The 27,415-nt window shown below is 37.9% G+C and overlaps 1 protein-coding gene across 1 annotated transcript; it reads left to right on the top strand.

Moving 5' to 3' along the window:
• On the top strand, positions 1–26,463 carry BTS (zinc finger protein-like protein). Its single transcript, XM_077388510.1, has 14 exons — positions 1–474; positions 6,349–6,558; positions 12,100–12,294; positions 12,381–12,736; positions 13,513–13,738; positions 15,904–16,072; positions 16,181–17,404; positions 17,824–17,995; positions 18,105–18,323; positions 18,403–18,540; positions 24,320–24,554; positions 24,688–24,747; positions 25,917–25,988; positions 26,102–26,463. Exons 1-14 carry the CDS (start codon positions 172–174, stop codon positions 26,231–26,233), a joined length of 3,711 nt encoding a protein of 1,236 aa, XP_077244625.1. The 5' UTR covers positions 1–171; the 3' UTR covers positions 26,234–26,463.
• Positions 26,464–27,415: the final 952 nt, after the last annotated feature.

Raw genomic sequence — 27,415 nt, 5'->3', positions numbered from 1 at the left:
ACCCAAAACTCTCGTGTCTTTAGCCGCTCCGTCTCTCTCTTTCTCTCTCTCTCTCTCTTCGTTGAAGAAGACAACATAGAGAGAACGAGAAAAATCCACGTCTGAGAAATTCGGGAAAACCTAGGGCACAAAACCCACTGTTTTTTTGTGCAATTCGATTTTGTAGAGAGAATGGCCACGCCTTTAACAGGGCTTCAACATAGAGATGGAGTTATTGGTTTAATGGCAGCACCTGTAAATCCAGTAGATCCTTCTCCTAATTCTTCTTCTAAGACTTGTTTGAAGAATTCTGCACAAAAATCTCCTATACTCATCTTTTTGTTCTTCCACAAAGCCATACGTTCTGAGCTCGATCGGTTCCACCACGCGGCCCTAACCTTCGCAACAGATCCGAGTGGGGACATCGCGCCGCTGTTCAAGCGGTATCATTTCCTTAGGTCAATCTATAAGCACCACTGTAATGCTGAGGACGAGGTATTGGATCTTCTTTTCCCCAAATTTCAATCCCTAGGTTTTGATTTTGTTTCTTGAGTTCGAGTTACAACAATATCTCAATTTCTGTGGTTTTAATTAGATTTGGTAGGAGCGGTTTGCTGATTTAGGCTGAAATGTTTTAAGTCTTATTAAAATTAACTTGACAGGTTGGGAGAATTGATGTGTTTATGTTATGTTGCCTATGTACTTTTCCTTTTTATCCCTTCGGCATAGTATGAGAATTGAAATCTAATTTCTATTGGATTGATGTTATTGGAGAGGTGGAGTTTATGTTTCATCCTGTGCTTGTTGTATTACCTATTATAGGCTTCTGGCTGTTCTGTGCCGATTGAACCCTTTACTTCCAATCATATATCATTTTTTCGGTGCTTTTGAAACTGTTTTCTTAGATTTTGGGATATGAATTGGTGTATCATCTTGCCACCATCTACATTGTATGGCTATTTCATTTTGACATGTGTTTCACTTTCCTGACATCTACTTGCTAGTTGTTGAGCTCCTATGAAACCAAGATGAGTCGTAGTTGGTGCAGTAACCCAACCATGGCATGCTTGCGCTTCATTTTTCAGTATGCCAGTGCTATTTATGTCGTATCCATGTTTTACTGGGCCATACTCACGTATCAATGTATCATTCACAGTTCTCGTTTTTCTGAAAAGTGCCATCACTATTGGCTTTATATTATGCATGTATGTTTGAAGTTTGAGCAAGACATCTAATCTTTTGAGAGACTAATTTTTAATTGAGGGATTTAAAAATAAAATAAAAATAGCAACAGATTTTATTTATCAGTCGAAATTACATCAAATCCTTGGTCGACGTGATCCGGCCATAAAGAAATGACTACAACTGAGTTATTAAACTCAAGAGAAGACCCTTTAACTATACCCAAACCCTTTAGTAGAGATTTCAGAACTTGAGGAAGGGGAGGTGTTCGATTGACGATTACATCGAGAAATTTGACGATTATATCGAGAAAATTTTATTAATTAATTCTTAGAATGATCTATTAGGAAGTGCAGAGCGATGGTGATGAGGTATATTGGTGGCTTCCGACAGGCTTATCAGGATGTCCTGAATCTTCACACCATATAAATGATTCAAGAAGCCCATCATAGAGCCCTCATATTAGAAAAACAATTTATCTATGGATCCGGCAGAGTTATGAGACAAAACCACGACTTGCTGCTCATCAATAATAGAGCTCCTAGTTGGTTCTAGGCCGGAGAGAGAGAGAGAGAGAGAGAGAGAGAGAGAGAGAGAGAGAGAGAGAGACTCCTTCGAAGTTGCTCCCCCAAATTGTGTGACATCTACATCTGCTGCAAATTGTGGACAGCAAACTAACCTTAGGTTACTTCCTTCAAGTGTGGAGAGACCAAATGATGCAGGACGATTGAATGTTGAACTGATAAATTAGGGTTTTGGTTCCTAAAATATGTTATGAGATTGTAAAAATATTTCTATTAGGTTTAGAGTGGCGCAGGCATATGCCGGGAGGCTTTCGAAGGATGCCGGGAAGGTCTAGAATTAGTTGTTTTTGGAGAAAGCGAAAGAGGCGCAAGGCGTGAATGAGTTTGAATGGTGTTTCTAAGATTGGTGAATTTTTTTAACGGTATTCTAGGGGTTTTGGGGTAGAAAATATGTGAAAAAGAAACATACAAGATAGGTTTAGGGTTTCCGGGAAGTTGATTTATGGGATGAAAACTAAACAAAAAAAGAGGAAAAGAAACATGAAAGAGAGATAGAAAAGAAGGTTGCAATCTCACCAACTAAAACCCAAGGCACGAACCATAGGGAAGATTAAGGCATCACACCTTGGCAAGAGGTAGGCATCACATCCACATGAGAGGAAAACTTCAAATCTTTTTTCATTCATCATAACATAGCATCCTTCTTGAAAAGTGCCATAAGGCTTACAATATATAAGAAAGAAGAAGAGAACTAGAACTTTCTCAAACCCTAAAAAAAACCAATACCTTTGGACCAAACTACCCTCTTACTTGTAAGCCAATACACATGTAAAACATACATAACTCAAAGAACTTAAGCTATTTTAATGTAAAAAGACTCTAATACCCCTACTTTAACTTAAAGGACTTAAAAGACACCTAAAATCAGTGTTTAAAAAAGCGGATTTGACGCGGAACGCGGCCAAGAAAAATCCTTGTTGACTCGGCGCGGACGCGGCCAAGAACGCGGTTAACACGGTTGACAAGGTCATAACTCGGGAGAGTCAAAGGAGTTTATTGACTCTGTAAGGCAAAAAGCGGAACGCAGATGTGGTGAAACGCGGAATGCGGCCGAGGTAAAAAGGAGTCGACTCGGGCGAGTTCCTTGCCGAGTCAAGGAGTTTTTAAACACTGCCTAAAATACACTTGAAAATTAAAATATGGCCCCACTATGGTCCCCATCACCAAACATATTTCTAGTTATTGCCGGGAAGGTGAATGAGAAGGCAAGGGTTTATTGATAGATGATGGAGAAGGTGAAGGGCTGGAGGAAGATCCGACATACGTAACTAAGGATAATGATGATGGCGTTGTGCATGGAGAGTAGATGAAAGGTCAAGCTCACTCCCTGGGATGAGTCAGAAGATTGGCTGCGAAGGAATCTTTTTAAACGACATGCTCGGTAGCCGATAAAGTCTGCAAGGTTATTATTGACAGCGGTAGTTGTGAAAACATGGTGTCTGAGGAGGCAATCACAAAGTTATGTTTACCTAGAGAGTATCATGCTCCCCCATACAAACTGTCATGGTTGAAACATGATGTTGAGGTAAGTGTAACCAAACGTTGCCTGATTACTTTTTCAGTTGGTAAATTGTATTCCGATAAAGCATGATGTGATGTAATCAAGATGGAGAGATGTAATCAAGATGGAGGTATGCCATATTTTATTGGGATGTTCGTGGCAATACGATAGGCATGTGGTCCATGACGGGAAGAAAAACACGTACACTTTCTGGAAGGATGATCTGTAAGTTATCTTTGTTATGTTAAAAGAGATCTACTCCAAATCCCAAGTAGGGGAGGGATCTAATCTCCTTTCTCTGAATTAATTCCTAGAAGAAATAAAAGAAAATGGAATCGTGTATGTGCTAATCGGGAAAGAGGAATCAATGGGACTGGGGATTCCTAGTATGGTGTAGTCATTTTTAGGGTAATTTGTTGGTATTTTTTCCCAGTGATCTACCATTGGGTTTACCACCGTTGCGAGACATTCAACATCACATCAACCTCTGTTGGGTGCTAACTTCCCAAATAAAGCACATTACTGTATGAATCCTAAGGAATAGGAAGAACTCACAGGTGAGGGAGTTATTAGAAAACTAAGAAAATGATTTCATAAGGGAAAGCCCGAGTTCATGTGTTGTCTCAACTTTATTGACTCCCAAGAAGGATGGCTCATGACATGTGTGTAGATAGCTGCGCTATAAATAAAATGACAATTAAGTGCATGTTCTAGATAACCCATCTCAATGACATGTTTAATCACTTAAATGGGGCAACGCTATTTTACAATGTGGATCTGAAAGTGGTTACGATCAGCTTCACATGCAATTTTTTTATCATTAAAAAAACCAGATTTGCATACAACTCAATGATGAATAAAAGACCGCTTTGACGGGAGAGAGATTTTATGAGCGGCTTGTTATTCCATTTGGGTTATCTAATGTGCCAAGCACTTTTATTCGTGTGGGGAACCAATTTTTGCAACCTTTTATAGGAAGTTTTGTTGAGCTATACTTTGATGATATATTGGTTTATAATTCATGTACTGACTCTCATATGCTCCGTTTGCGTAAGGTCCTTGGTGTGCTATGCAGGTCCAAGTTCTTTGTGAACATGAAAAAGTGTTACGCATATGAACATGAGGGTGTTATTCTTAGGATATGAGGTTTAAATCGATGGCTTTCGGATGAAGGAATCTGAAGTAAAGACAATTGTTGATTGTACCTTACCATTCAAATTTTTGTTTTTTGTTGATTGTACCTTCTACCTTTGACAGAGGTCCTGTAGTTTCCATAGGCTACATTCTCTCTACTACCGTTTCATCACAGAGGTCAGCACCATTATGTCTCCAATCACCGACTGTATGAAGGGAAATGAATGATTTCTATGGACCATTATGTCTCCATTCTTTAGTGAGAAGCTTGGGGTGGCAAGGTTTACTATTCGACATATGGTGTCGAACTATATGAGCATCAGAGACACTACCTGATCAAGAGGGAGTTCGTTATCTATTCATACCATGATACCTTGAAGCATATCAACAACCAAGAGAATTTGAACGCTCGGCATGCAAAATGGGTGGTTGTTTGCAGGAATTTACTTTCACTCTTAAGCACGAAATAGGCGTGCTGAATAATGTGGCAGATGCACTGAGTAATCCTCTCACTGGTCTAAACTTATCTCCAGTACCGATGATTAGTCGAGTGAACGGTAGACAAGTGAATGGGAGACGGAAGATCTGATTGGGAACTTAAAGGTTTTCCATGAACATCTAAAAGAGAGGTCAAGGATGGTAAATGCCAAGTATAAAGAGCAAGCCAACAAGCACATGAGACAGTTGGTATTTGATGTAGGGTACTATGTGTGGGTTGTTTTGACTCATTGTTTCTCGGTTGGTGATTATAACAAGCTGCGCAACAGGAAGATTGGTTATTGTGAGGTGATTGGGATGATCAATGATAACGCATATCGCCTAAAGCTGTTGAGCTACTTGAACACTCATGATGCTTTTAACATGAGGCATCTATTTCCTCATTATGGTGATGATTCCAACAACGACCCCTTAGATTCAAGGGCAAATCCTTCTCAACCGAGGGAGAGTGATGCAGAACAGGTTGCAGGCAACTTTTAGCAAAAATTATTTATGCAACTGCTGGAAAGGGACTCCCAAAACTCTGTTACTATGACTACAAGAGGATTATCAGTGCTAGTGGTATTTGGGACCATCCACATGTTTTTAGTTAGTTTATGTTCGTGCTTTCATAGGGATTTGTTGATTTTTTATGGGCTTTGTCTCTGTGGCCCCCAATTGCATTTTTTTAAATTATTTTTCCCTTTTAATTTGATGCATAGGTTGAAATTATTAATGGAGGGCCCCATTTTCGTGGGCTTTTTCTTTAGATTTTTTTGCCCGTTTTAACCGAAAGGAGGAGGTGTTTTGAGAGGTAATTGATTGATGAAAAAGGATACCCTTTTTCTCTCTTTTTTTCTTCAAGAAAATGTGGATCTTTAGGTCCTTTTTTCAACCTATCTTGTGATCAAGACTTTGGGTTGTTGTTTTTCATTGTGTTTATGGTTTCTTGTTCCTTCGCTTGTGCCACATCCAAACCTCTTTGTATGTATCCTATGTAGTATAGATAATTATTCGTTGTATCCATTTAGTCCATTGAATAAACAATTTGAGGGGTTTTTTCAGGCCATGAACCATACTATGGGAGAACACCTCTCCCTCACAATGTCATGTTTGAATTTTGAGTTTTCCATAGGGTATTTATCAGAAAAAACAAAAAAGTTCTCATAGAGGGTACTTGACTTTTAAACATGTCTAATTGGCCATAACACCATTCGAAGTTCAATTTGGCAAGAGCATTATCTGATGCAATACGAATTTGTGTTTCAGTTTGAATGGAGGCATCTTGATGGTTTGCTCTCCCTAAACATGAACCCTGATTTTGACTCTCTTCACATTACATGAATAGTTTGCCATTTCTTGATTTCTTTAAATTTTAACTCAATAAACTGTGATAACATGAAACTGGTCACTTTATATTTTCCTATCTGAGAACCATTGGTATGTTCTTTTCATGAAGTCTTAATATTATTTCACGTTTGGACACTGCAGGTTATCTTTCCAGCTCTAGACATACGTGTGAAAAATGTAGCACAAACATATTCGCTTGAACACAAGGGGGAGAGCGACCTATTTGATCAATTGTTCGAGTTACTGAATTCAAACATGCAAAATGATGTCAGCTTTCGGAGAGAGCTAGCATCTTGTACTGGAGCAATTCGAACATCACTCAGTCAACACATGTCCAAGGAAGAAGAACAGGTATTATTTATATGATTGTGGTGCTAGCCTGCTAGTTAATCATTTCACATTGAAACCATATATTCTACTAAGTTGATTACTACATCTTAGACAATAAAACTGAAATTATCCTGTTGTAGGAACAGGGGCTTGGTTTTGTATATCTAAACAGATGCCCATAAACTTCTCTCAAATTTCAATGGTAAATGGATATGTGAAAATAAAGAAGCAACATGCTTTTCTCCAAATACCTTTGATTCCATTATAGTGCTCATTTAATATTTTTGGAAATGGCTAATTTGCAGTAATATTCTACTTTGGTGGATCTATCTTCAAAATCTTGCATTCCTAGGTTTCCTTGACCCAAAAATTATTTATATTATTTTTTTAATGGTATTTTTCCTTTTTCCCCCACTACTGCTTAAGATCCAGTGTAATTTTGGTGAGTAAGCTTTGGCTAGGCACACGTCTATTCTACAAACCATAGAAACATGTATTGTCAACACAGAAAGATAACTATTAGTCTCACATGAATTCATGCTTCTTAGGCATATTTGAAGTGTCTCAGGCACTTCAAAATCCTATACTTACTGCCTTCATGCAATGCGTCTCGCTGATCTGCCTGATACACTTCCAAAGTGCTAAAAAATACAAATATGGAAGATAATGATAAACGATAATAAACCAAAGGAAATGATATCAGCACAACCATGTTTTAATAATTGTGTGGGCCAAACTTGTCTTTTCTTTTTCAATTGAGAGCTTTTTGGGAACTGTAATCGCCATTTGACAGCTCTTTAATTACTAAAAGACAAGATGTTTTTGTGGAAATATCAAAACACGTTAGTGCTGATGTCATTTCCCTAAACCAGACCTACATAATATATAAATTTCGTGGACATGATCAAACATTGTATTGCCTGATTCTTACCTGACTACATCTTAAATTCTTGTCTACTCATCTTTACTCTTTCATGATTTCATTTCTCTAAAGATTTTAAGTCCTATAATATGATTTATGAGTTCATGAGAATGTGCACTTTTATGATTCTATGATCTAAGAATGTGATTGATGCAGTGGTAGGTTTCGTTCAATCAAAGGATGACTGCTCACATGAATGCAAACTATAGTCATCCGATCACATTAACATTGTCATTCATCAACATATAAACTCAATATAATCCATTCATATATTTAACCTTAAACATCATTAGCAATCTAAATATAAGCAGCTGTCTTTTTAAAGAGTTTTTTGAAGTTAAATGAAAAAAGAGTGAAAAATAAGAAAAGATCTAGCACATTTGTACGTAGAACTACCCTAATTACACACCACAAACATAGTTTAACCTTAAACATCATTTGCAGTCTGAATATAAGCATCTTTCTCTCTTTTGAAATTAAATGAAAAAAAAAAAAAGAGTGAAAGGGAAATTAAGAAAAGGTCTAGCACATTTGTACATAGAACTACCCTAATTACACACCACAAACATAGTTTACACTTAAGCATGATAAAGTCAATGAGTTGTAAAAAGTAAAAACACAAAATTCAAATGCGTACTATAAATTCAAATATTTCCGAAATTTGATGACATGATCAAACTCTGTATTGCTAAGCATCTTTGTCATGTTAAAATCTTTTGAAGATACATGCAAAAAGAGCTATGATTCGTGGACACTTTGACTCTTGACCAGACACGTGTCGAAATGGACACGTGTTGATGCGGGTTTAGACACGGTCCATGCTTTAGCTATTTCTTATTCTTGTCTGTAAAAAGAAACTTCTTAGAAAAAGCAAGACCAAGAGTTAAAAACACTATTATACCCAGAAACCGTAAAAAGCTCGAGTTTTGTCACTTTTGTGTTACTCGGAAAAGTTGTTACCTGGAGTTTTTAAGTGAAAAATCAGTCTGTCAGATTTTACACTTTAAAATACTGTTATGAAAACTTGCAATGTCACAATTTCAGAGACAGATGTGACATGACATGCTGACATGCTCTTATTTTACAAGTTTTTATTGGGAAATAATATTCTCCCCCCCCCCCCCCCCCCCCCCCGCCTTGATGGATAAAATCCCACCCCTTAACGTTATTCGTTAAGTTTCAAAGGTAAGGAAAAATGTTATAGGGGGTGAATTTATCCTCAAACAGTGAACCCTTCTCACGAAAAACGTTAAAGGGTGGGATTTTATCCGTCAGAAGGGGGGGGGGGGGGGGGAGGATATCATTTTCCCATTTTATTATTTCCTTGCAAAATGCAAGCCTTTATATTTTCTGCAAGCTTTTCTGCCATTCTTTTTACTTTAAAATGACTGCTCTGAAGTTTTTTTCCTAGCTTTTACGTACTTGCATTTGCAGTCAAGTCGTGGCAGCCTGGAAAACTGTAAAAGCTATTCATTCAAACTTTTAAGCATACTTAAAACAGATAGATAACAACAGCAACAGTGCTATTATTCGAAAAATAAAAAAAGAAGCAATAATGACACATCTTGAAATTTCCCATAGACTTTCAATCACTTTAACAGCTTTTGAAATGTAAACCTCTGGTGAGTGAATTCTTAATTATTTAATTGATTGATTTTGGGAAATGATATCAGCACAACTGTGTTTTAATAACTGCACAAATTCATATTGTTTTTTATTATTTAAAGAGCTGTTAAAGATTATTATAGTTCCCAAAAAGCTCTGCTCTCACAAGTCGATTAGAAAAGAAAAGACAAGCCGAGTTCTTGCAATTATTAAAACATATCTGTGCTGATATCATTCCCTTGATTTTATTTAGAAATATATTCTTGAAATACAACCTGTAGTTCATTATGCCTCTTCTATACTAATCTCAGTGTTTGACTCTTTGTATCCCATCTAAGAACTATTCTACAATAATCTACGGTCTTTATTTCTCTCTTCTTCAAGTTTACAAGGGTCTCATTTCTAGCCGTGTCCTCGTTCTACAATTTGGGGGGGTTGCCGTGTTGGTGTCGACACGCGACATCCATGTCCGTGTCCACAAATCATAGGAAAAGAGTGAAAAGGGAAATTAAGAAACGATCGAGTACATTTGTACATATAGGTACTGATGGAGACCATCCTAGGGTCCATATTTTAATTATACGTGTCTTTTAGGTTCTTTTAATCCCTTAAGTTATATGAGGGGTACCACAATCTTTTACCACCGATATCACTTGGTTTCTTTGACTTACGAGGATTTTAAATAGGTCCTACACATGTATTAGGGCATTTTATGTGGGAAGAGAGTTTTTAAGTCATTAGAGGGTATTTTAGTCCAAAAGTGTTTGATTTTTATTTTAGGGTCTTAGAACTTTCTTGTACCCTTCTTTCTCTTTTATATTGTAAGCCTCATGGCACTTTTCTAATAATGATGAATGAATGCTATGGAATGAATGACTAAAGATTTAAAGTTTTTCTTCTTGTGTGGATGTGATGTCTACTCTTTGCCAAGGTGAGATGCCTTGATTTTCCCGAAGACAATGTTTGGTTGCAAGTATTTACGTCGGAGAGTAATGGTGTAAATAGTCAGTAGGGAGGAGACATTCATTGTATTTACCTGTAACTCACTTGGCAGAATAGTGGTATGTAGTGTTTGGTTGTTAACCTCAGAGAATAGTGGTAGGGGGTGTCATTACCAATATAGAAAGAGGGGAGAGAGGAGGGGGGGAGAGAGAGAGAGAAAGATAGAAAGAGAAAAGGCACCATTCCCAAGAAATTCAAGCAAAATTTTATCTTTTTTTTTTTTGGATTTTAGCTTGAATTTCACAGGGAGGGGACAAGGGTGACATGTCAGCAAACATGCAATGATTAACTATGAGACATCACTGGGAGTCTCCAGAGATTTCGATGCTATATTGGCAACCAAACAAGAATCTTGCTAACGTGGGACCCAAATGCCAAGAAAAATCCGTAAATCTCCTTGGCTTTTGTGCAACCAAACACATCCCAAGGTGTGATACCTAGGAATCCCTTATTGCGATGCTCTAGGTTTTGGTTGGTGAGATTCCAAACTTGCCATCTATCCTTTTCTTGTTCTTAGAATGTGGAGCTTCAACCTATGTGAGATTCCTAGGAAACCTAAAGAGATTCTAGGTATTTTCTCTCTCTCCCATTGCCTTTTTTTTTTTTTTTTTTTTTTTAGGTTTTGATCTCTATGTATTATTCTTTGGTCCATGCGCCTCTTAGTCTCACCAAAAATCCTTGCCTACACCTCGGCATATGTCTGAACATTCCTGACATATGTCTGCACTCCCTTCTAAACCTACCCTAAACATTGTAGAAATAATTTTTCAATCTAATCCCATAATTTAGGATCCAAAACCCTAATTTGCAATCCTTTTCAGCCCTAATGTTCCTTCCACAGATCCGCTCTACATCAGTTTGGTATTAGAGCGAAGTATTGGTCATTCCTTCGACTATCTTGCATCAGCTACCCTAAAAACACACCACAAACATTGATTACACTTGATGAAGCGTTACAAAGCCAATGAGTTGTGAAAACACACAGAATTTTAACTACTTACTACAAATTCAAATATTGGCCAAATTTGATTATGTGTTCTTTCAAGCCTTCAAGTACTCAGTTGATGGACCGATAAAGTGTTTTGTCAAAGGTTATGAAAATTGTTGCCCATACAACGTGAGGATATGGGTGCAGCCTCTTTCACATGAGATGATATTTATTGTTCCAATTCCCATAAAAATGTATTGAAATAATAGGACATCCATCTCTACTTCCAACAATCTCGTATTTCATGAAATAACTAAGCACTGCCATTTCATCGGAGACATGATTATAAGTAAGAAGATCAATACACCATTTGTCAAGTCTGAGGAGCACCTTGGTGATGGGGTCACTAAGTGCTGGGGTAAAAGTTAGTTCCAAAATAATTTACATCAAGTTGGGCATGAATGTTATCTATGCTCCAGTTTGAGGGGGAGTGTTATAAGTAGTCATGTATGTGTAATTACCCAGGAAGGGTATTTTGGGTATTGGGGTTTTATGCACTTAATATATAAATTAGAAGATGAGGTCAATAGCTTAGTCGATAAAAGAAAATAATAATGCTTCACTTTTTAGCAGCAAAAATTAATTGAAATTCAAGCACTCCTCAACTACCGCTCCTGCCAGCGCAGTCTATAATAAGCATAAAGGATATTCTGATTGTTTTTTTTTTTTTTTTGAAATAATATTCTGATTTGTTTCGTTGTGAAGTATGTGTCATTGAATATGCAAAATAAAGGGTGTTGTGTCAAGCACTGTGGGGGTGAGAAGCATAAAGTAAAAGTATTTCTACCCTTTGTGAGTGAACTTCAGTATATAAATTTTCTGACTTCCAGTCAGCAGTCCACTGAAAGTTTTGTTTAAGCTGAAGGATTTTATGTTTGCAGATGACGGTGGATGTTTTCTTGACCACATTAGTTATATTAGTTTATGCATCCTTTGGTAGCCTACTAGAGGACTGGAGCAATTATTAATAAAATGTTGTATAATATTTAGTTTCTTGGCATTTATATTATGTTTTCATGTCGGATTTACTTTTATTTTGATGCAGGTCTTCCCCTTGCTTATTGAGAAATTTTCATTTGAAGAGCAAGCTGCATTGGTCTGGCAATTCTTGTGCAGCATCCCTGTCAATATGATGGCAGAGTTCCTTCCATGGCTTTCATCTTCTATTTCATCCGATGAACATCAGGATATGCTGAAATGCTTGTGCAAGATAGTTCCAGAAGAAAAGCTTCTTCAACAGGTACAAATTTTTCCAAGTATGGAAATAATATTTGACTCTATTTCTCTAAATGCATTGTACTTGACTATAAATTGTGGAAAATGAAGGTTATATTCACCTGGATGGAAGGGAAAAAAGCTAAAACATGTGAAGATTTTCCTCCGTTCCAATGTTGTAGAGATTCTGGGACTGGGAAGATTAAAAACCAAACTGAGAAAGGATCTTGCGCATGTGATTCGTCGAACTTTGGAAAAAGAAAACATCTGGATACAAAATGCAATGTAGCTGATTCAGCTGGGTCACATCCAGTAAATGAAATATTGCATTGGCATAATGCAATAAAAAGAGAATTGAATGACATTGCTGAAGAGGCAAGAAAGATAAAACTTTCAGGAGATTTCTCTGATCTATCAGCCTTCAATGAGAGACTGCAATTTATTGCTCAAGTATGCATCTTTCACAGGTATGCTAGTTGTTGTTCTTTTGGTTGGAATTTCTTTATGTTGGAAGATATGCAGCTTATCTGTCATATGAGCTTCTTTCAGTGCAGAGTGCACTCTCTTTGCAAAATGGATGATTTTCTGCTTTTGTTTTAAGAAACTCCTATGACCTATTTGCATAAATGGAAAAAAAAAGCGCTTATAATATTATTACTGATACCATGGATTTAAATTTCGGTTTGGGTTTGGGTTTCGGCCTCGTCCAAAACTGAAATTTTGGCCGAAATCCGGTAAAAAAATTATTATTTTATCAATTCTGAAATTTCGGTAATTTCAGCCTAAATTTTGGAATAATACTATATATTTAAAAAAAAAAATCAATTTCTCGAAATTTCGGAAAGAGAAATTTCTGTTTCGGTCCCAACCAAAATCTTAAAACCATGACTGATACTAATAATGATTATGACAACGAAAGCGACGATGACAATAACAATGATCTTGATGATAATAACAATGATGATGATGATGATTATATTAGGGAAATGATATGAGTTACCCAGAATCCCTTGTTTTAATAAATGGCAGCCCTCTCTTAACAATTTTAATCAGTTTTTAAATGCAATTATAACTCTTATAAACCTATCAACAGCCAGTTATTAAAGGTTTAATAAAGGAGGGCCATTATTGAAACAAGGGAGTGCAGGTATCATTCCATCAACAATAATAATAATAATAATTTAATTGGATCCTTTAACATTTACTTCAATTTTAAATAATTTTCTTGGCATTCTGCATGCAGTATTGCTGAGGACGAGGTTATATTCCCTGCTGTAGATGGGGAACTCTCTTTTGCCCAAGAGCATGCTGAAGAAGAAAGTCAGTTTAACAATTTTAGGTGCTTGATAGAAAGCATTCAAAGTACGGGAGCCAATTCCACTTCAGCTGAATTCTATACAGAGCTATGCTCACATGCTGATCAAATAATGGAAACCATACAGAAGCACTTCTACAACGAAGAAGTTTCGGTAATTTTTTTTCTGCTTGTATAGTTTTTTTTCAACATGTGTATAGTTTCAAACCCCGAAAATCTCAAAAATAAAGGATTGATGGATTTAATTAATATAATTTTTAGAAAGAAAATATTTATATATTTGTATATTTTCAAACCCAGAAAATCTCAACAAGCAAGGATTAATGAATTTGATTGATATAATTTTTAGAAAGAAAATATTTATATATTTCTTATTTTTAGCACTCTCTCTCTCTCTCTCTCTCTCTCTCTCTCTATATATATATATATATATATATATATATGGGAAAAGTGAGCTTACTCGGTCGAGTAGATAAGCTTATCTACTCGGTCGGGTTAAAAACAGTGGGGGCCCACATTTTTTGGGTGATCAAAACCATTCATTTGAAAGACCCTTACCTAGATAGGGTGTCCACAAAAAATCAGCCCCATAGGATCATCCTAACCCATCCAACAGTGGAGGGAAAAATGGACAAACACAGTTTGTCCACAAATCTGCCCATTTTCCCCTCCACTGTTGGATGGGTTAGGATGATCCTATGGGGCTGATTTTTTGTGGACACCCTATCTAGGTAAGGGCCTTTCAAATGAATGGTTTGGATTACCCAAAAAATGTGGCCCCCCACTGTTTTTAACCCGACCGAGTAGATAAGCTTATCTACTCGACCGAGTACGCTCACCTTTCCCTATATATATATATAGTTTCAAACCCCGAAAATCTCTAAAATAAAGGATTGATGGATTTAATTAATATAATTTTTAGAAAGAAAATATTTATATATTTGTATATTTTCAAACCCAGAAAATCTCAACAAGCAAGGATTAATGAATTTGATTAATATAATTTTTAGAAAGAAAATATTTATATATTTCTTATTTTTAGCACTCTCTCTCTCTCTCTCTCTCTCTCTCTCTATATATATATATATATATATATATATATATATATATATATATATATATATATATATATATATATATATATGAGGAAAGTGTTTCTACTCGGCCGAGTAGAAAAGCTTATCTACTCCTCCCTTTAAAAAGTACAGTGGGCCCACACATTGTGGATGATCCAAAGCATTCATTTGATAGGTCTTATCATAGATAGGGTGTGCCCAAAAAATCAGCACCAAAGGGTCATCCTAGCCCTTCGTTTTGTTGGGCCTTGTAGAAACAGAATGGACGCATCTTACGCATCTTACACAGTGCGTCCATTCTGTTTCTACAAGGCCCAACAAAACGAAGGGCTAGGATGACCCTTTGGTGCTGATTTTTTGGGCACACCCTATCTATGTTAAGACCTATCAAATGAATGCTTTGGATCATCCACAATGTGTGGGCCCACTGTACTTTTTAAAGGGAGGAGTAGATAAGCTTTTCTACTCGGCCGAGTAGAAACACTTTCCTCATATATATATATATATATATGCGTGTGTGACCCGTTATGGAATGGGATTTAAGTTGGTTATGTAAATGTAATGTTTTTTTTTATTCCCATGTAAAATGCTCAGTCATGGCAGGAGACATTGCATCTCCCTCGAGCTGTAACACAACTTGTAAGAGTGCCACGTGTCCTTTAGCAATTGGCATGACCATATGGGGAGAGTGCTACATCTCCTTATGTTGTTTCAAAATGACCAGGGTACCATATTTGTGGGGTTAATTGACGATTGTTGCCACTTGCACAAACTAGTTCAACAACCACTGAGTACTTGTAGGACATGGACAAAACCTTTGGAAAGGCAACCAAACCCTAGTCGATAACCAAATCTAGACCTACCAAGCCTTAATTCCAATCTTTCCTTGATTCTTTCCTGAAAAGTTCATTTATGTTACTGCGGATAGAACTCAAACATCTATAATAAATGTCAATTGATGTTAGCGGAATCCAGATAAAATAGGAAAAAAAGGAAGAAATCTTTTAGTTGCAACCATTGTTTTAAATTTCGGCCGAAGGGACCGAAATCTGAAATTTTTGGATTTCAGTTTGGATTTCGGCCGAAATTTGAAAATTTGGTTGTTTTGGCTGAAATTTGAACGAAATGACTGAAATTGAAGAAAAAAAAATCGGTTTTGGTTGACATGTTAGCGTGGTGAACTCTTTTCCTCTCTTGTTGCTATCATTAGAAGCAGTGTATTTAGCTTATTTTCCATTTCCAGGTTCTTCCTCTTGCTCGGCAGCATTTCAGTCTTCAAAAACAGCGTGACCTTCTGTATGAAAGCTTGTGTGTGATGCCACTGAAATTGGTAGAGCGTGTCTTACCATGGCTGGTAGGATCACTAAGTGAAGAGGATGCCAGGTCATTTCTTCATAATATACGTTTGGCAGGTTATATGCCTAATCTCCACCGTAGTCACTTTCTAAAAACATATCCTGCATAAACATCCACATGCTTGTTTTTTATTCAATATAGACTTACATATGTATTTGATGCAGCTCCACCATCTGACACTGCACTGGTTACACTTTTCTCTGGTTGGGCATGCAAAGGTCGTCTCCAAGATGTTTCTAAATCAGGAAAGTTCATATGTTTGTCTTCTAGTGCAATGGGGGGCTGTCCAGTGAAAAAGTTGAATGAAATTGAAGAAGATTTTAGTCCCTCCTTCTGTGCATGTGCTTCTCAGTTATATGCAAATGGAGAACCATCATTTGTGAAGGAAAATGGGGATAAAAGGCCCGTTAAACGTGTCAACTTCTTAGGATGTTGTGAAAATACCAACACTTCTAAAATTTCAGAAACTGCAAATACCCAACATCTTTTATGTAACAATCAGTCTTGTTGCGTCCCCGGTTTGGGAGTTAGCAACAGTAACCTAGGAATAAGTTCGCGTGCTGCTACCAAGTCGTTGCGTTCCCTTTCTTTTGGCTCTTCTTCTGCTCCTTCCCTTAATTCCAGTCTTTTTATCTGGGAAACGGACATTAGCTCATCTGGAATTGGGCAAGCACCAAGACCGATTGACAACATATTCAAATTTCATAAAGCCATCCGGAAAGACTTGGAATATTTGGATGTTGAATCTGGAAAGCTTACTGGCTGTGACGAGACATTTTTCCGTCAGTTCAGTGGAAGATTTCGGTTGTTGTGGGGTTTATATAGAGCTCATAGTAATGCTGAGGATGAGATTGTTTTTCCAGCTCTAGAATCCAAAGAGACACTACATAATGTGAGCCACTCTTATACCCTCGATCACAAGCAAGAGGAGAAACTATTTGAAGATATCTCAGTGGTTCTTTCTGAGCTTTCGCAATTACATGAAGGCTTGAGCAGAATGAGTGTGTCTGATGGTGATGATCTGATGAGACAGTACAATGAGCTTGCTACAAAGCTTCAAGGCATGTGTAAATCCATACGAGTCACACTGGACCAACATGTCTTTAGGGAAGAGCTTGAGCTGTGGCCATTGTTTGACCGCCATTTTTCCGTGGAGGAACAGGACAAAATTGTTGGTCGTATAATTGGGACTACGGGAGCAGAAGTCCTCCAGTCAATGTTACCATGGGTAACGTCTGCACTTACTCATGAGGAGCAGAATAAAATGATGGACACATGGAGGCAGGCAACCAAAAACACAATGTTTAGTGAGTGGCTTGATGAATGGTGGAAAGGAACTCCAGCGGGATCAATACAGACTGCAACCGAGAGCAGTATTTCTCCTGAAGGTTTCTGCAACTGCCAATTCATTTGTGTTGTGTATTATTTACTAGAGGAATGCTAAACTGAAGGGCACCCTTTCAAAAATGGGGTGAAGGGGCTCCCCCATTGGCTATAATTCACCATCATGCATTTATGATGGCTAAAAGTCAAAGAGCATTAAATGCATTTTTGTGATTTATAGCCAATGGGGGTGCCCTTTCACCCTATTTTTGCAGGGGTGCCCCTCAATTTAGAATTCCTCTATTTACTAATGTGCACTACATTGCACATGTTGGATCAAATATGAATAAGTCCATTTTTTTTTTTATAGATTTTAGTCAATGTTAATGTTTTGAGGAGTTCATATAGGTGAAGATTTCCTTTCATAATTTTTTTCCCTTTCTGAATGGGTCCTCTTATGATTTTTGACTTTATGTTCTACTAGGCATGGGTATCCAAGAAACTCTGGACCACAGTGATCAGATGTTCAAGCCTGGCTGGAAGGATATTTTTCGAATGAATCAGAATGAGCTCGAGTCAGAGATAAGAAAAGTCTCTCGAGATTCAACACTTGATCCGCGAAGAAAAGCATATCTTATTCAAAATCTTATGACTAGGTATGTTCTTGCGATAACCATATGCTTATATACCACGCTTTATAAAGTCCAATTTTGTAATTATTGACAATCGGTCCTACATAAACTAAACCTTGATGGGTTATTTTAGTCGCTGGATAGCTGCTCAGCAGAAATTGCCTCAAGAAACAAGGGGAGAGACTACAAATATTGAAGAAGTACCTGGATGCTCTCCATCGTTTAGAGATCCGGAGAAGACGTTTGGGTGTGAACACTATAAAAGAAATTGCAAACTTGTTGCTTCCTGCTGTGGCAAGTTGGTCACTTGTAGATTTTGCCACGATAATGTCAGCGATCATTCAATGGATAGGTGAATTTCTGGCTTCCATTATAGACACTTTAGAGTCGTGCTTATCTATATTTAATTTTGGATCCATCATTTTTTGCAGGAAATCCACTTCAGAAATGATGTGTATGCGCTGTCTGAAAATTCAACCAATTGGACCGATTTGTCAAACCCCTTCCTGCGAGGGATTTTCAATGTCAAAGTACTATTGTAATATTTGCAAATTCTTTGACGATGAAAGGTACGATCTTCTCATTAGTAACTCTATTTCGATTTCTAATGTATCATCTATATTTGCCAAGAAATCGTCTACTGGACATAAAGTATGTTTTATGCGTAGTGGGAACATACCTTGAAAAACTCGCTTCAAATAATACTTGTATAGCTGAGAATTCTTGGTTCATTTTGAAGTTGAAAAACTATACAGTTTTGTTCGAGAAGCAAGATTTTGACTCAGTTGAGAAAAATATGAAATTGAGAAACTATACAGTTTTGTTCGAGAAGCAAAAATTTAACTCAGTTGAGAAAAATATCTAAACCACTTGACTGTTATCTTCGTGACCAAAATTTAACTCAGTTAAGGAAAATATCTAAACCATCATTTCATTATCTTCACGACATGCTTGCAAGATATACATAGCTTGAACTAAGAAGACACGAAGACACCACCTTGTTGGTTTTTTTCGTGTGTGTGTGTGTGTCTGTAGGGGGGGGGGATTAGATCACGACTCATTCTTGAAAGTGATGCAAATATTTGCCGGTCATTGTATGAGGGGATTTGGGAATCAAAGGGCTGATATAGAAAAGGCTTTTATGGGGAAGTGGCTTTGGAGATTCGGGGTCGAAACCGACGATAACTGTAGAGTTGTTAGTGGGGAGGATGGTAGACAAATTTTATGCTCAACATCTTGGGTTCAAGTGCTTGGAGAGAAATCTTTCGGTTGTGGAATGCCTTTGAGAAACCCAACAGCTTTAGGGCTTGGAGACATAGGGAGGGAGTGTTTCTTTGTCCACCCCTTCCAATAGGATTTTTTCAGCTAGAATTGGATATGGTGATGGAGCTGCTAGCTTTACTTGATGCTGTTTATCAGGGATTCAGTGCATATAGACCCTTTTAGGGATGCACCTCGTTTAGTTCATTCTAGGTGAAGTCCCGTTACACCAAGATGACAACAAAAAGGAAGCACGTTTTCTCTATCCTATAAACTGTGGTATATTCATGAGCCGCCTCAGATCATAGCATTTTGGTGGACTGCCTGCTTGGATAAGATTTTGATTGTCGACCATCTGATCCATTGTAGACGGGTGATCGTCAACCATTGTTCCATGCGCTACACCAACACCGAGTTAGATCTTATTCGTTGACTGTTTGCCAGGCACCTTTGGAGTCTCTCTCTTATTTGGCATTGCTCGAGTTATTCATTGATTGCTGATCTGATTGAGTCATGGACCTTCTCCCCTTGGTTGGCTAGGGGGAAATCACTTTGGGGCATTTTCCTCCCTTCTATATTATGTACGTTGTGGAAGGGAAGGAATGAAAGACTGTGTGACCTCTATGATCGTCGAAGGCATCTCTTGCTCTGATCTTTAGACATATGTTGGACTATTACCGATCGAGTTACGTGGGTAGAGAAACCACAACCCCTACGTGAGTTTTCCTCCTTTTGGGTGCTGTCAAGGTAACTTGGATGCCTTTAGCATAGACAATCCTTGACTTCTGGAATTGCAAGTATTCTTAGGGACCATGAAGGACTGGTCAAGCTCGCCTTTTCTAGCATGATTGGTAGTTAAAGAATCCAACAAGGCTGAAGTTTTTGCTCTAAAGTGGGGAATCATCTTTTGGTCTACGCATCTTTGGGAACCTTTAATTACTGGATGCAAGTCTAGCAAAATTATTATATAGATCCATGCCAAGGATGGATTCAAGTGGAATTTCAACCATCTCAAAGAGATTATTGATCGTTTGTAAGGCATATTGCTTGGCTGCAGGAATGCCTTGAGCATTCGTTGTGTGTGACTTTGCGTCCCAAGGGTCAGTGGGACACTCTGATTGAGAGAGGAGAGCAAGATCTCCCCTTGGAAAAAGAGCCTCTTTTCCCTAGGGGATAGAATTACGTTCATAAAAGTGGTGCTCGCTAATCTCCCCAATGGTTTCGTTTCCTTTTTCCATTGCCCTATCATTGTGATTGACAAGATTGGGCAGTTGGTATGGGGGTTGTGCTGACCCAAGGAGGAGGGCGGGTTAGGTATCAGAGCTTGAGAATGATTAGCAATGCTTTGCTTGGTAGGTGGATTTGGAGATTTGGAGAACATAGGGGCCATCTCTGGTATTTAGTGATTTAGGCTAAATATGGTTCTAGCTTTGGGGGCAGGCTTCCTCTAGACGAGTTCATGTTTCAGGGCATTGTGAATTGGCGTGACATTATGCATAACATGATCTGTTCCAACCCGTTGTTCAGTTTACAATGGCAAATTGCGTGAGAATTTAATCCCGGCAGGATATTCGGTCTATCTAATTTTCCGAGAGATGATTTTCTCTCACTTTTCATTGTTGCATCTGAGAAAAAGATTGAGTGCTTTCAGTCAATAGGATCAGAGACTGAATTGGAAGGTTCAATTTCTCAGACAATTTTTGTGGAACGAGAGCTAGGTATGGTTGTCTCTTTTATGGCCAGATTGGATTTTTCATTCATTAAAAGGCAAGGAAGATAGGCGAGTTTGGATATGGAAGCCCAACAGAACTTACAAGCTGTATTCCTTTATGGTCAATTGCTACAGTCAGATCTCGTCATCCCTATACAGAAGTGTGTGGAGTGTGCCTACCTCGTACAGGGTGATTGGCTTCTTCCGTTGGACTGTGATCATCTTCGTAATTGTGAGAGAATTGCCATCCGTCATTGTACCATCTGCATCGCTACTGGTAACACTGTATCATTTGTTTCTTCATTGCAGTTTCAGGTGCAAGTTTTGCATCTTCATCTTCAAGCTTTTTGGAGTGAATTTGGTTCTTCCTATTCACATTGCTATGCCTTCTGATTCTTCGAACTTTGCGCCTTGGCCTGCTAGAGGTCAATCTCTAAAGGTCTGTTCCTTTTCCCCTTGTTTTGGCTTTTTTGGAAGGAAATGAACATGAGGTTTTTTGAAGTGGTTTGCAAAGGACACTCCCCCCCCTCCCCCCTCACGACCACCCTAAAACCCAACCCAACACTCGCGCGCGCACACAGACCGATTCAACTGTGTATTTTTTATGCCGTGGCCCAGTGGGCAGCGATTCATCCTGTTTTTAGAGGAGTTTCTGAGACTTCAATTCGTTGATCATGGGAGGAGAGTAGGATTAGAGTGAAGCACTCCGCTCACAGATGGTATCCCCCCCTCACTCTCTCCCTGAGATTTCTGAAGCTGAATTTTGATGGTCTGAGCTTAGGAAATTCGAACCGTACCGGAATTGGTGGCCTCCATAGTGCAAAGGGTGAGATCAGATGGGCATATGGGCCGATTGGAGAGATGGATTCCTGTGAGGTAGAGGTTCATGCTCTGCTTAGTGGGATTTTGCTTATGACTCAGTCTTTTCTCTTATGGTTGAGAGAGATTCTCTAAATACTTTCACTGGGTTAGAGATGGTGTTAGATATCCTTGGACATTTGCCCATGCTATTAACGATGTTTTGGACATTGTCTAGGCTCATGTCAGACTTTGCTTTTTTTCGCTTATGCTCTTGCCTATTGTCCTATTCATCTTCATTCTTTAACTTCTCTTCATAATGGAATAAGAGTCCCATGAGTTAAAAGTGTGAAATTCTCAAAACTAATGATCCAAATTAATGCGAGCTCTCATAATCAAGGGATAAATAGTGAGAGCTCTCATGAGAAGGGTCCTGAAATGATCTTGGATATGACAAGGAACCTTCTTATTGAGGAAATGTGAAATTGTAACTCTTGAAATATCAGCCCAAGATTCTTTTCTTTCCCAATCTGGCGTCAACGTAGAAAGGAGATTGAGGAGGTAGAAATGCACTGGAAATGTAAATAATGTTGTAGAGACTAGAGACATCATCAATATTTTCTTTAAGGGCGAAATAGCAAGTTAATGATATGTTAAGCTGCTCCTTTGGATATGACAGATTCTACCATAGCAGTTAATACTGTTGGCAGATTCTCTCACCCCGTAGGAAGATGTAGAAACTAAGACGTTAGTATTGTTAACTGGTTAGACATTGACATGGGTTTCTTTCAAGCCTTTGTCAGTAGTACTGGAGTTATTGCATCAACTCGTAGAAAGGACAACAAAAATCTTCCATATTCACATATAACTCAAGTTTGTATCAACTTGTACAAACTCTCAACAAGATCTCCCATATTCATACAAAATAAATTATTTTGGTTAGTAGGTTTTGGTTTTGCTTGGTACACTTTCTTAACATGCACAAAGCGTCATCTTTAGTTTAGTTTTGTGGGATACCAACTGTCGCCCATGTCATCTTTAGTTTTCACCTCTGTGAATATCCCATTCTTCTGGTACAATCTTTACAAATTATTGAAAAAAAGGTAGATTTGCAATCTATCCTGTTTTGATTTGTTCTTGATTTTTATCCAAATTTTGAAATCCAAATTCTTTTCTGAATGAAATGCAATTGAATGTCAATATTGAGATATATATATATATATATATATATATATATATATATATATATATATATATATATATAGAGAGAGAGAGAGAGAGAGAGAGAGAGAGAGAGAGAGAGAGAGTATTCAATCAAGTTCACATTTAATGCGACACTCTGTATCAGCTTCCTACACCTCCTTTCAGCCCTTTCTATGATGATCATTTGCATTTATCAGTTTTGAATCAAATAGTATTACCCTCTATGAATTTTCAGTTATGAAACCCTTGAATCCCCAATATGCGTTGAATGTCCTGAGAATGAATCTGGCGCTTCGTACTTTCATTTATAATAGGTGTACCGCAAATTATGATGCTGTTTCACCTCCGTTGCGAATCAGCTTGAAATCTGCCCATTCACTTTTTGGTGAATGGCTTAGATCTAATTGTAAAACAGGTTTTTCAATCTTAGCCACTCACCAAAAAGTGAATGGGCTGATTTCGGGTGATGCAGTTAGTCGTGACGGAGGTGAAACCATCTCGCAAAGTATATGTAAGAGCTGAATTTTTAGATGAATTTTTAGATGTCTCAGGTTTGAGCAGACAATCAACTCTGGAAATATTTTCTTTTATCATTGTCTGGAGCCGTTGTGCTTTTGAAAAGTCCATTACGTACTCACCTCAATAGTAACAGCTCCGGCTTCTCTTCTTGATTTGGCATTCTCAAAAGTGGTGGCGTGAGTTATTTTGAAATTTATTGTCACCCAGAAAAGAGTTCTAATAATTGTCTGCTCAGTTGAGATTATAGAAAATGTTCATCTACTATAGTCTCATATCTTTGATTCTCCCAGTTTCAAACTGTGGGCAGGGCTTCTTAACCTCTTACTTATCTAACTGGGTACACCTTCAAAGATTGAGTCAAACATTCTCCCAGTTTCAAACTGTGGAGTACGGACAGGCTTCTAAATATCTTAATTATATAACTGATTGTGCCTTCAAAGATTGTGTCAATCACAAATTTTTCAATGTCTGCTGTGGAGCGGAAAAAAGAATTGTGGAAATATTTTTATTCATCGTCTCCCGCCATTGTTTAATTAGAATGTTATGCCGCTACATTTCACTTCTCAACAACAATATCTATTGATAGCTAGCAACTTTTCGGCTTCATTTTGTACTCTTGAAATTGGTGCTATGAGTTGCCCTGAAATTCTGTCTGTTCAGTTCCTAATCAAATTATTGAAAAGTCGGCAGAATGTTTACTTTTATAACCTTTGATTTCCTAGTTACAAAGTTGGTATGGGGTCAACCCATAAGATCTGGTGGCCTGGATTAATATAAGATTGGAGATCTAGTACTTTGTTGCTTTCTTCTCTTGAAGTAATTTCCTAAATATTCTCTAACTTTTGCACTTATTTCAGGACAGTGTACCATTGCCCATTTTGCAATTTATGTCGTCTTGGAAAAGGACTTGGCATCGACTTCTTTCATTGCATGACCTGTAATTGCTGCTTGGGAATGAAGTTACTGGAGCACACTTGCCGGGAAAAAAGCCTAGAATCGAACTGCCCCATATGTTGCGATTTTCTGTTCACATCAAGTGCGGCAGTTAGAGCTCTTCCTTGTGGTCATTTCATGCATTCTGCTTGCTTCCAGGTCTAACCTATTCTGATTTAGTTTAGCTTAAATGACTTATCCGTAGTCTTGTCGTCTTCTATCTTCCTTTTTCTTTTAATGAAAAAGTTTTTAGAAGGAAGCTTGATCCAAACACTTGTTTCTTTGTGTTTAGGCATACACTTGCAGTCACTATACTTGTCCGATATGTAGCAAATCTTTGGGAGATATGGCGGTAACTTAATCTTTTTTTCCTTTTTTTTCTTGGTTTCATCAAGTGTGAAGTTTCTTGTTTTCTTTTGTTCTTTGATGATTCATTATATGTACCATACTTAAGAGTAGAAATGATAAAATCCATGAATTCTTTTAAAGTATCTCCCGAGGCAGGACAAATAGAAATTATGGACCTTAGTACTGCTTAGAATTCCAGATAAAAAACTGCTATTTTTTTTATGTGTTAGTGGCTTAGTGCTGTCCTTATGTTCTTCTATTTCATTGGCCCACTCAATAGTGCTTTACTAGCTATGAATTTGGTGATGCTTCAAAGCTTTTCAGTCTTTGTCCGTGCATGTATGAGTAAATGACAGTGTGATTTTTGAATGGAAATAAAAGTAGGTACCTCTTTGACGATAAATTTTTAGAAATAATCAATCACTCTATGGTTCCCCTTTGTTATGGGTAAAAGAGTCTTTTATATTGCTTGTATATTATCCAGGGAAACATGTCAAAGTTGTGGCCATTGTCATGGTCAAAGTCTCAAGGAGGATTTGAATGGAAGTAATGAACTGTACATGGTCAAATTTGTGGCCACTGTTTGGGTCGTAGTAGATCACATGATCCTTATTATTGAGGGAAATGTGTTGGGCAGTTCCCCGTTTAGCAAGGACAGGGTGGGCCCCAACCTTCTCAAGGTGCTCTATATCTTCATTCACCAACACATACAGGTCTTGCATAAGTATATCCGTCGCCCAGTAGTTTGGTGATCCAAACAATTCATCCGCTAGGCCCTATAATGAATGAGTTTCAGACCACAAATCCAATGCAACAGACAATCATAACCATTGATTTGTCTGGATTTTATTTTATTTTGTTTTTTGGGTACTTTCTGGGCCATCCTTTTACACCCTACAATAATACTGGTTAGGAACATCTAATGAAGGTTTTTGCAGTGTAGCCTTTCTGTTTTGGCGACTAACAAATGAATGGTTCGAATAAAGGTAGTTGACACTATAATTTTGTCCACCCTTATCTTTCTATCCGAAAATAGGTCCGAACACCATATAAATTATTATTTTTTGAATGGTCGAACCCCATATGATTTCACCATCTAAGCGTATGTTTTTAACCACTTCTCCTTTCCCCCTGCTGGTAATTGATTTTCTAACTACTGCATTGTACATTCAGGTTTACTTTGGAATGCTCGACGCTTTGTTGTCCACTGAAGAACTTCCAGAAGAATACAAGGACCGTTGTCAGGTAGGCGTCCATCGGATTTTCACCGTTTCCTTCAATTAATGTTTTGTCATCTATTCTTTTGATCATTTTGTTGTATATTAGACGTAGAATAACTTGTTGGATTTACAATCCAGGATATACTGTGCAATGACTGTGATAGGAAGGGGACGGCTCGGTTCCACTGGTTGTACCATAAATGTGGTTTCTGCGGTTCATATAATACCAGAGTGATCAAGAATGAGGCTTCATGCTCTACATCAAACTAGCACTGTCATGTATTTAATTCAGAAGTGTAAATATGCACTGCTGAGCTTATAAGATGCATTCTGATAAGCATATAGTCAAATTCATTTTCTCCACAGTTATAGATGATCGTGGTAAGCATCCATCTAGCTACAGACCACCTCCACAAACACTCAATTGTTCAAAAGCTATTCCTTTGCGTTGGAGAATGCTCATTGTTTCAATCAGAAAGGATAGGCTCTCTTGTTTGATTGATTGCCTTTGTCTTTTCTCTCCTTGTTGAGGGAAGTCTATTGAGTAGTGAGAACATCAGTGGTCAAACTTTCTTAGAAGACCCAACACCATTCAGTCAAAGGGTTAGGGTTATTATCTGCACGTGGTTCAAAACCCAAAACAATGCCAAGTTTGGACCGTAGACAGGTTAAAGGAAATTATCTAAGGATTCCTAGCAGTAAGATTAGTTAAAATGCAAAGCAACAATGACATTAGGTTCATTTGTAGAATCCCATTTTATTTCAAACTTTAAGCTCTTTAGATTGTGGGAAATGCTGATGTTCCCAGCTCTTCTACCATAAAGTACCCTTCACAATTTTTGTTGCAATTCCAATCAAGCTACAACAGCCAATCAAAGAAGTTTAAGATAAAAGGAGACTGCCAATATCAAAACAAGGGCATGCCCCTTATTTAGGCACATGAGATGGAGTCAAAGTTAGAAAGATGGGTATATTTTCAAGAAGGAAAACACTTCCAAAACGGGACTACGTTTGGAAAATAAAGAAGTGAAATTGACCAACGATTGGACGAGTACGATGGAGAGCCCGGTTCCCTTTTCAGTTGTACTCTCGGTCTATTCGGCATTACTACCAAGTACCACACGGATGCAAATGGGTGTTTCTCAGTCTCCCTAGCACTACTCCAAGTCCCAACAAATGGGTGGAGAAAACCTCTCTCTCTCTCTCTCTCTCTCTCTCTCTCTCTCTCTCTCTCTGGGTTCCTTACTAACAGTTACTATTGGCTACACAAGTGCCACATGGATGCAAATGAGTCAGTTGATCCGACCAGCAAACACATGTCCGGCTCATTAACTTTGGTCCCACCTTTTCGGATTATCCTAGCCCTTAATCTATGATACCCTATTTTAGGCCCTGTTAATTTCAGATTATGACAACCGATTGCCAGACCTAAAACTATTATTGTACTCAAAT

This window comes from Tasmannia lanceolata, unplaced genomic scaffold, assembly GCF_043159265.1.
Source record: "Tasmannia lanceolata isolate RefF3 unplaced genomic scaffold, GAP_Taslan_0.1 ptg000008l, whole genome shotgun sequence".
In the NCBI taxonomy this organism is placed as follows: domain Eukaryota; kingdom Viridiplantae; phylum Streptophyta; class Magnoliopsida; order Canellales; family Winteraceae; genus Tasmannia; species Tasmannia lanceolata.
Note: the sequence above shows the minus strand (reverse complement) of the source record. Positions and strands in the feature narration are given on the sequence as shown.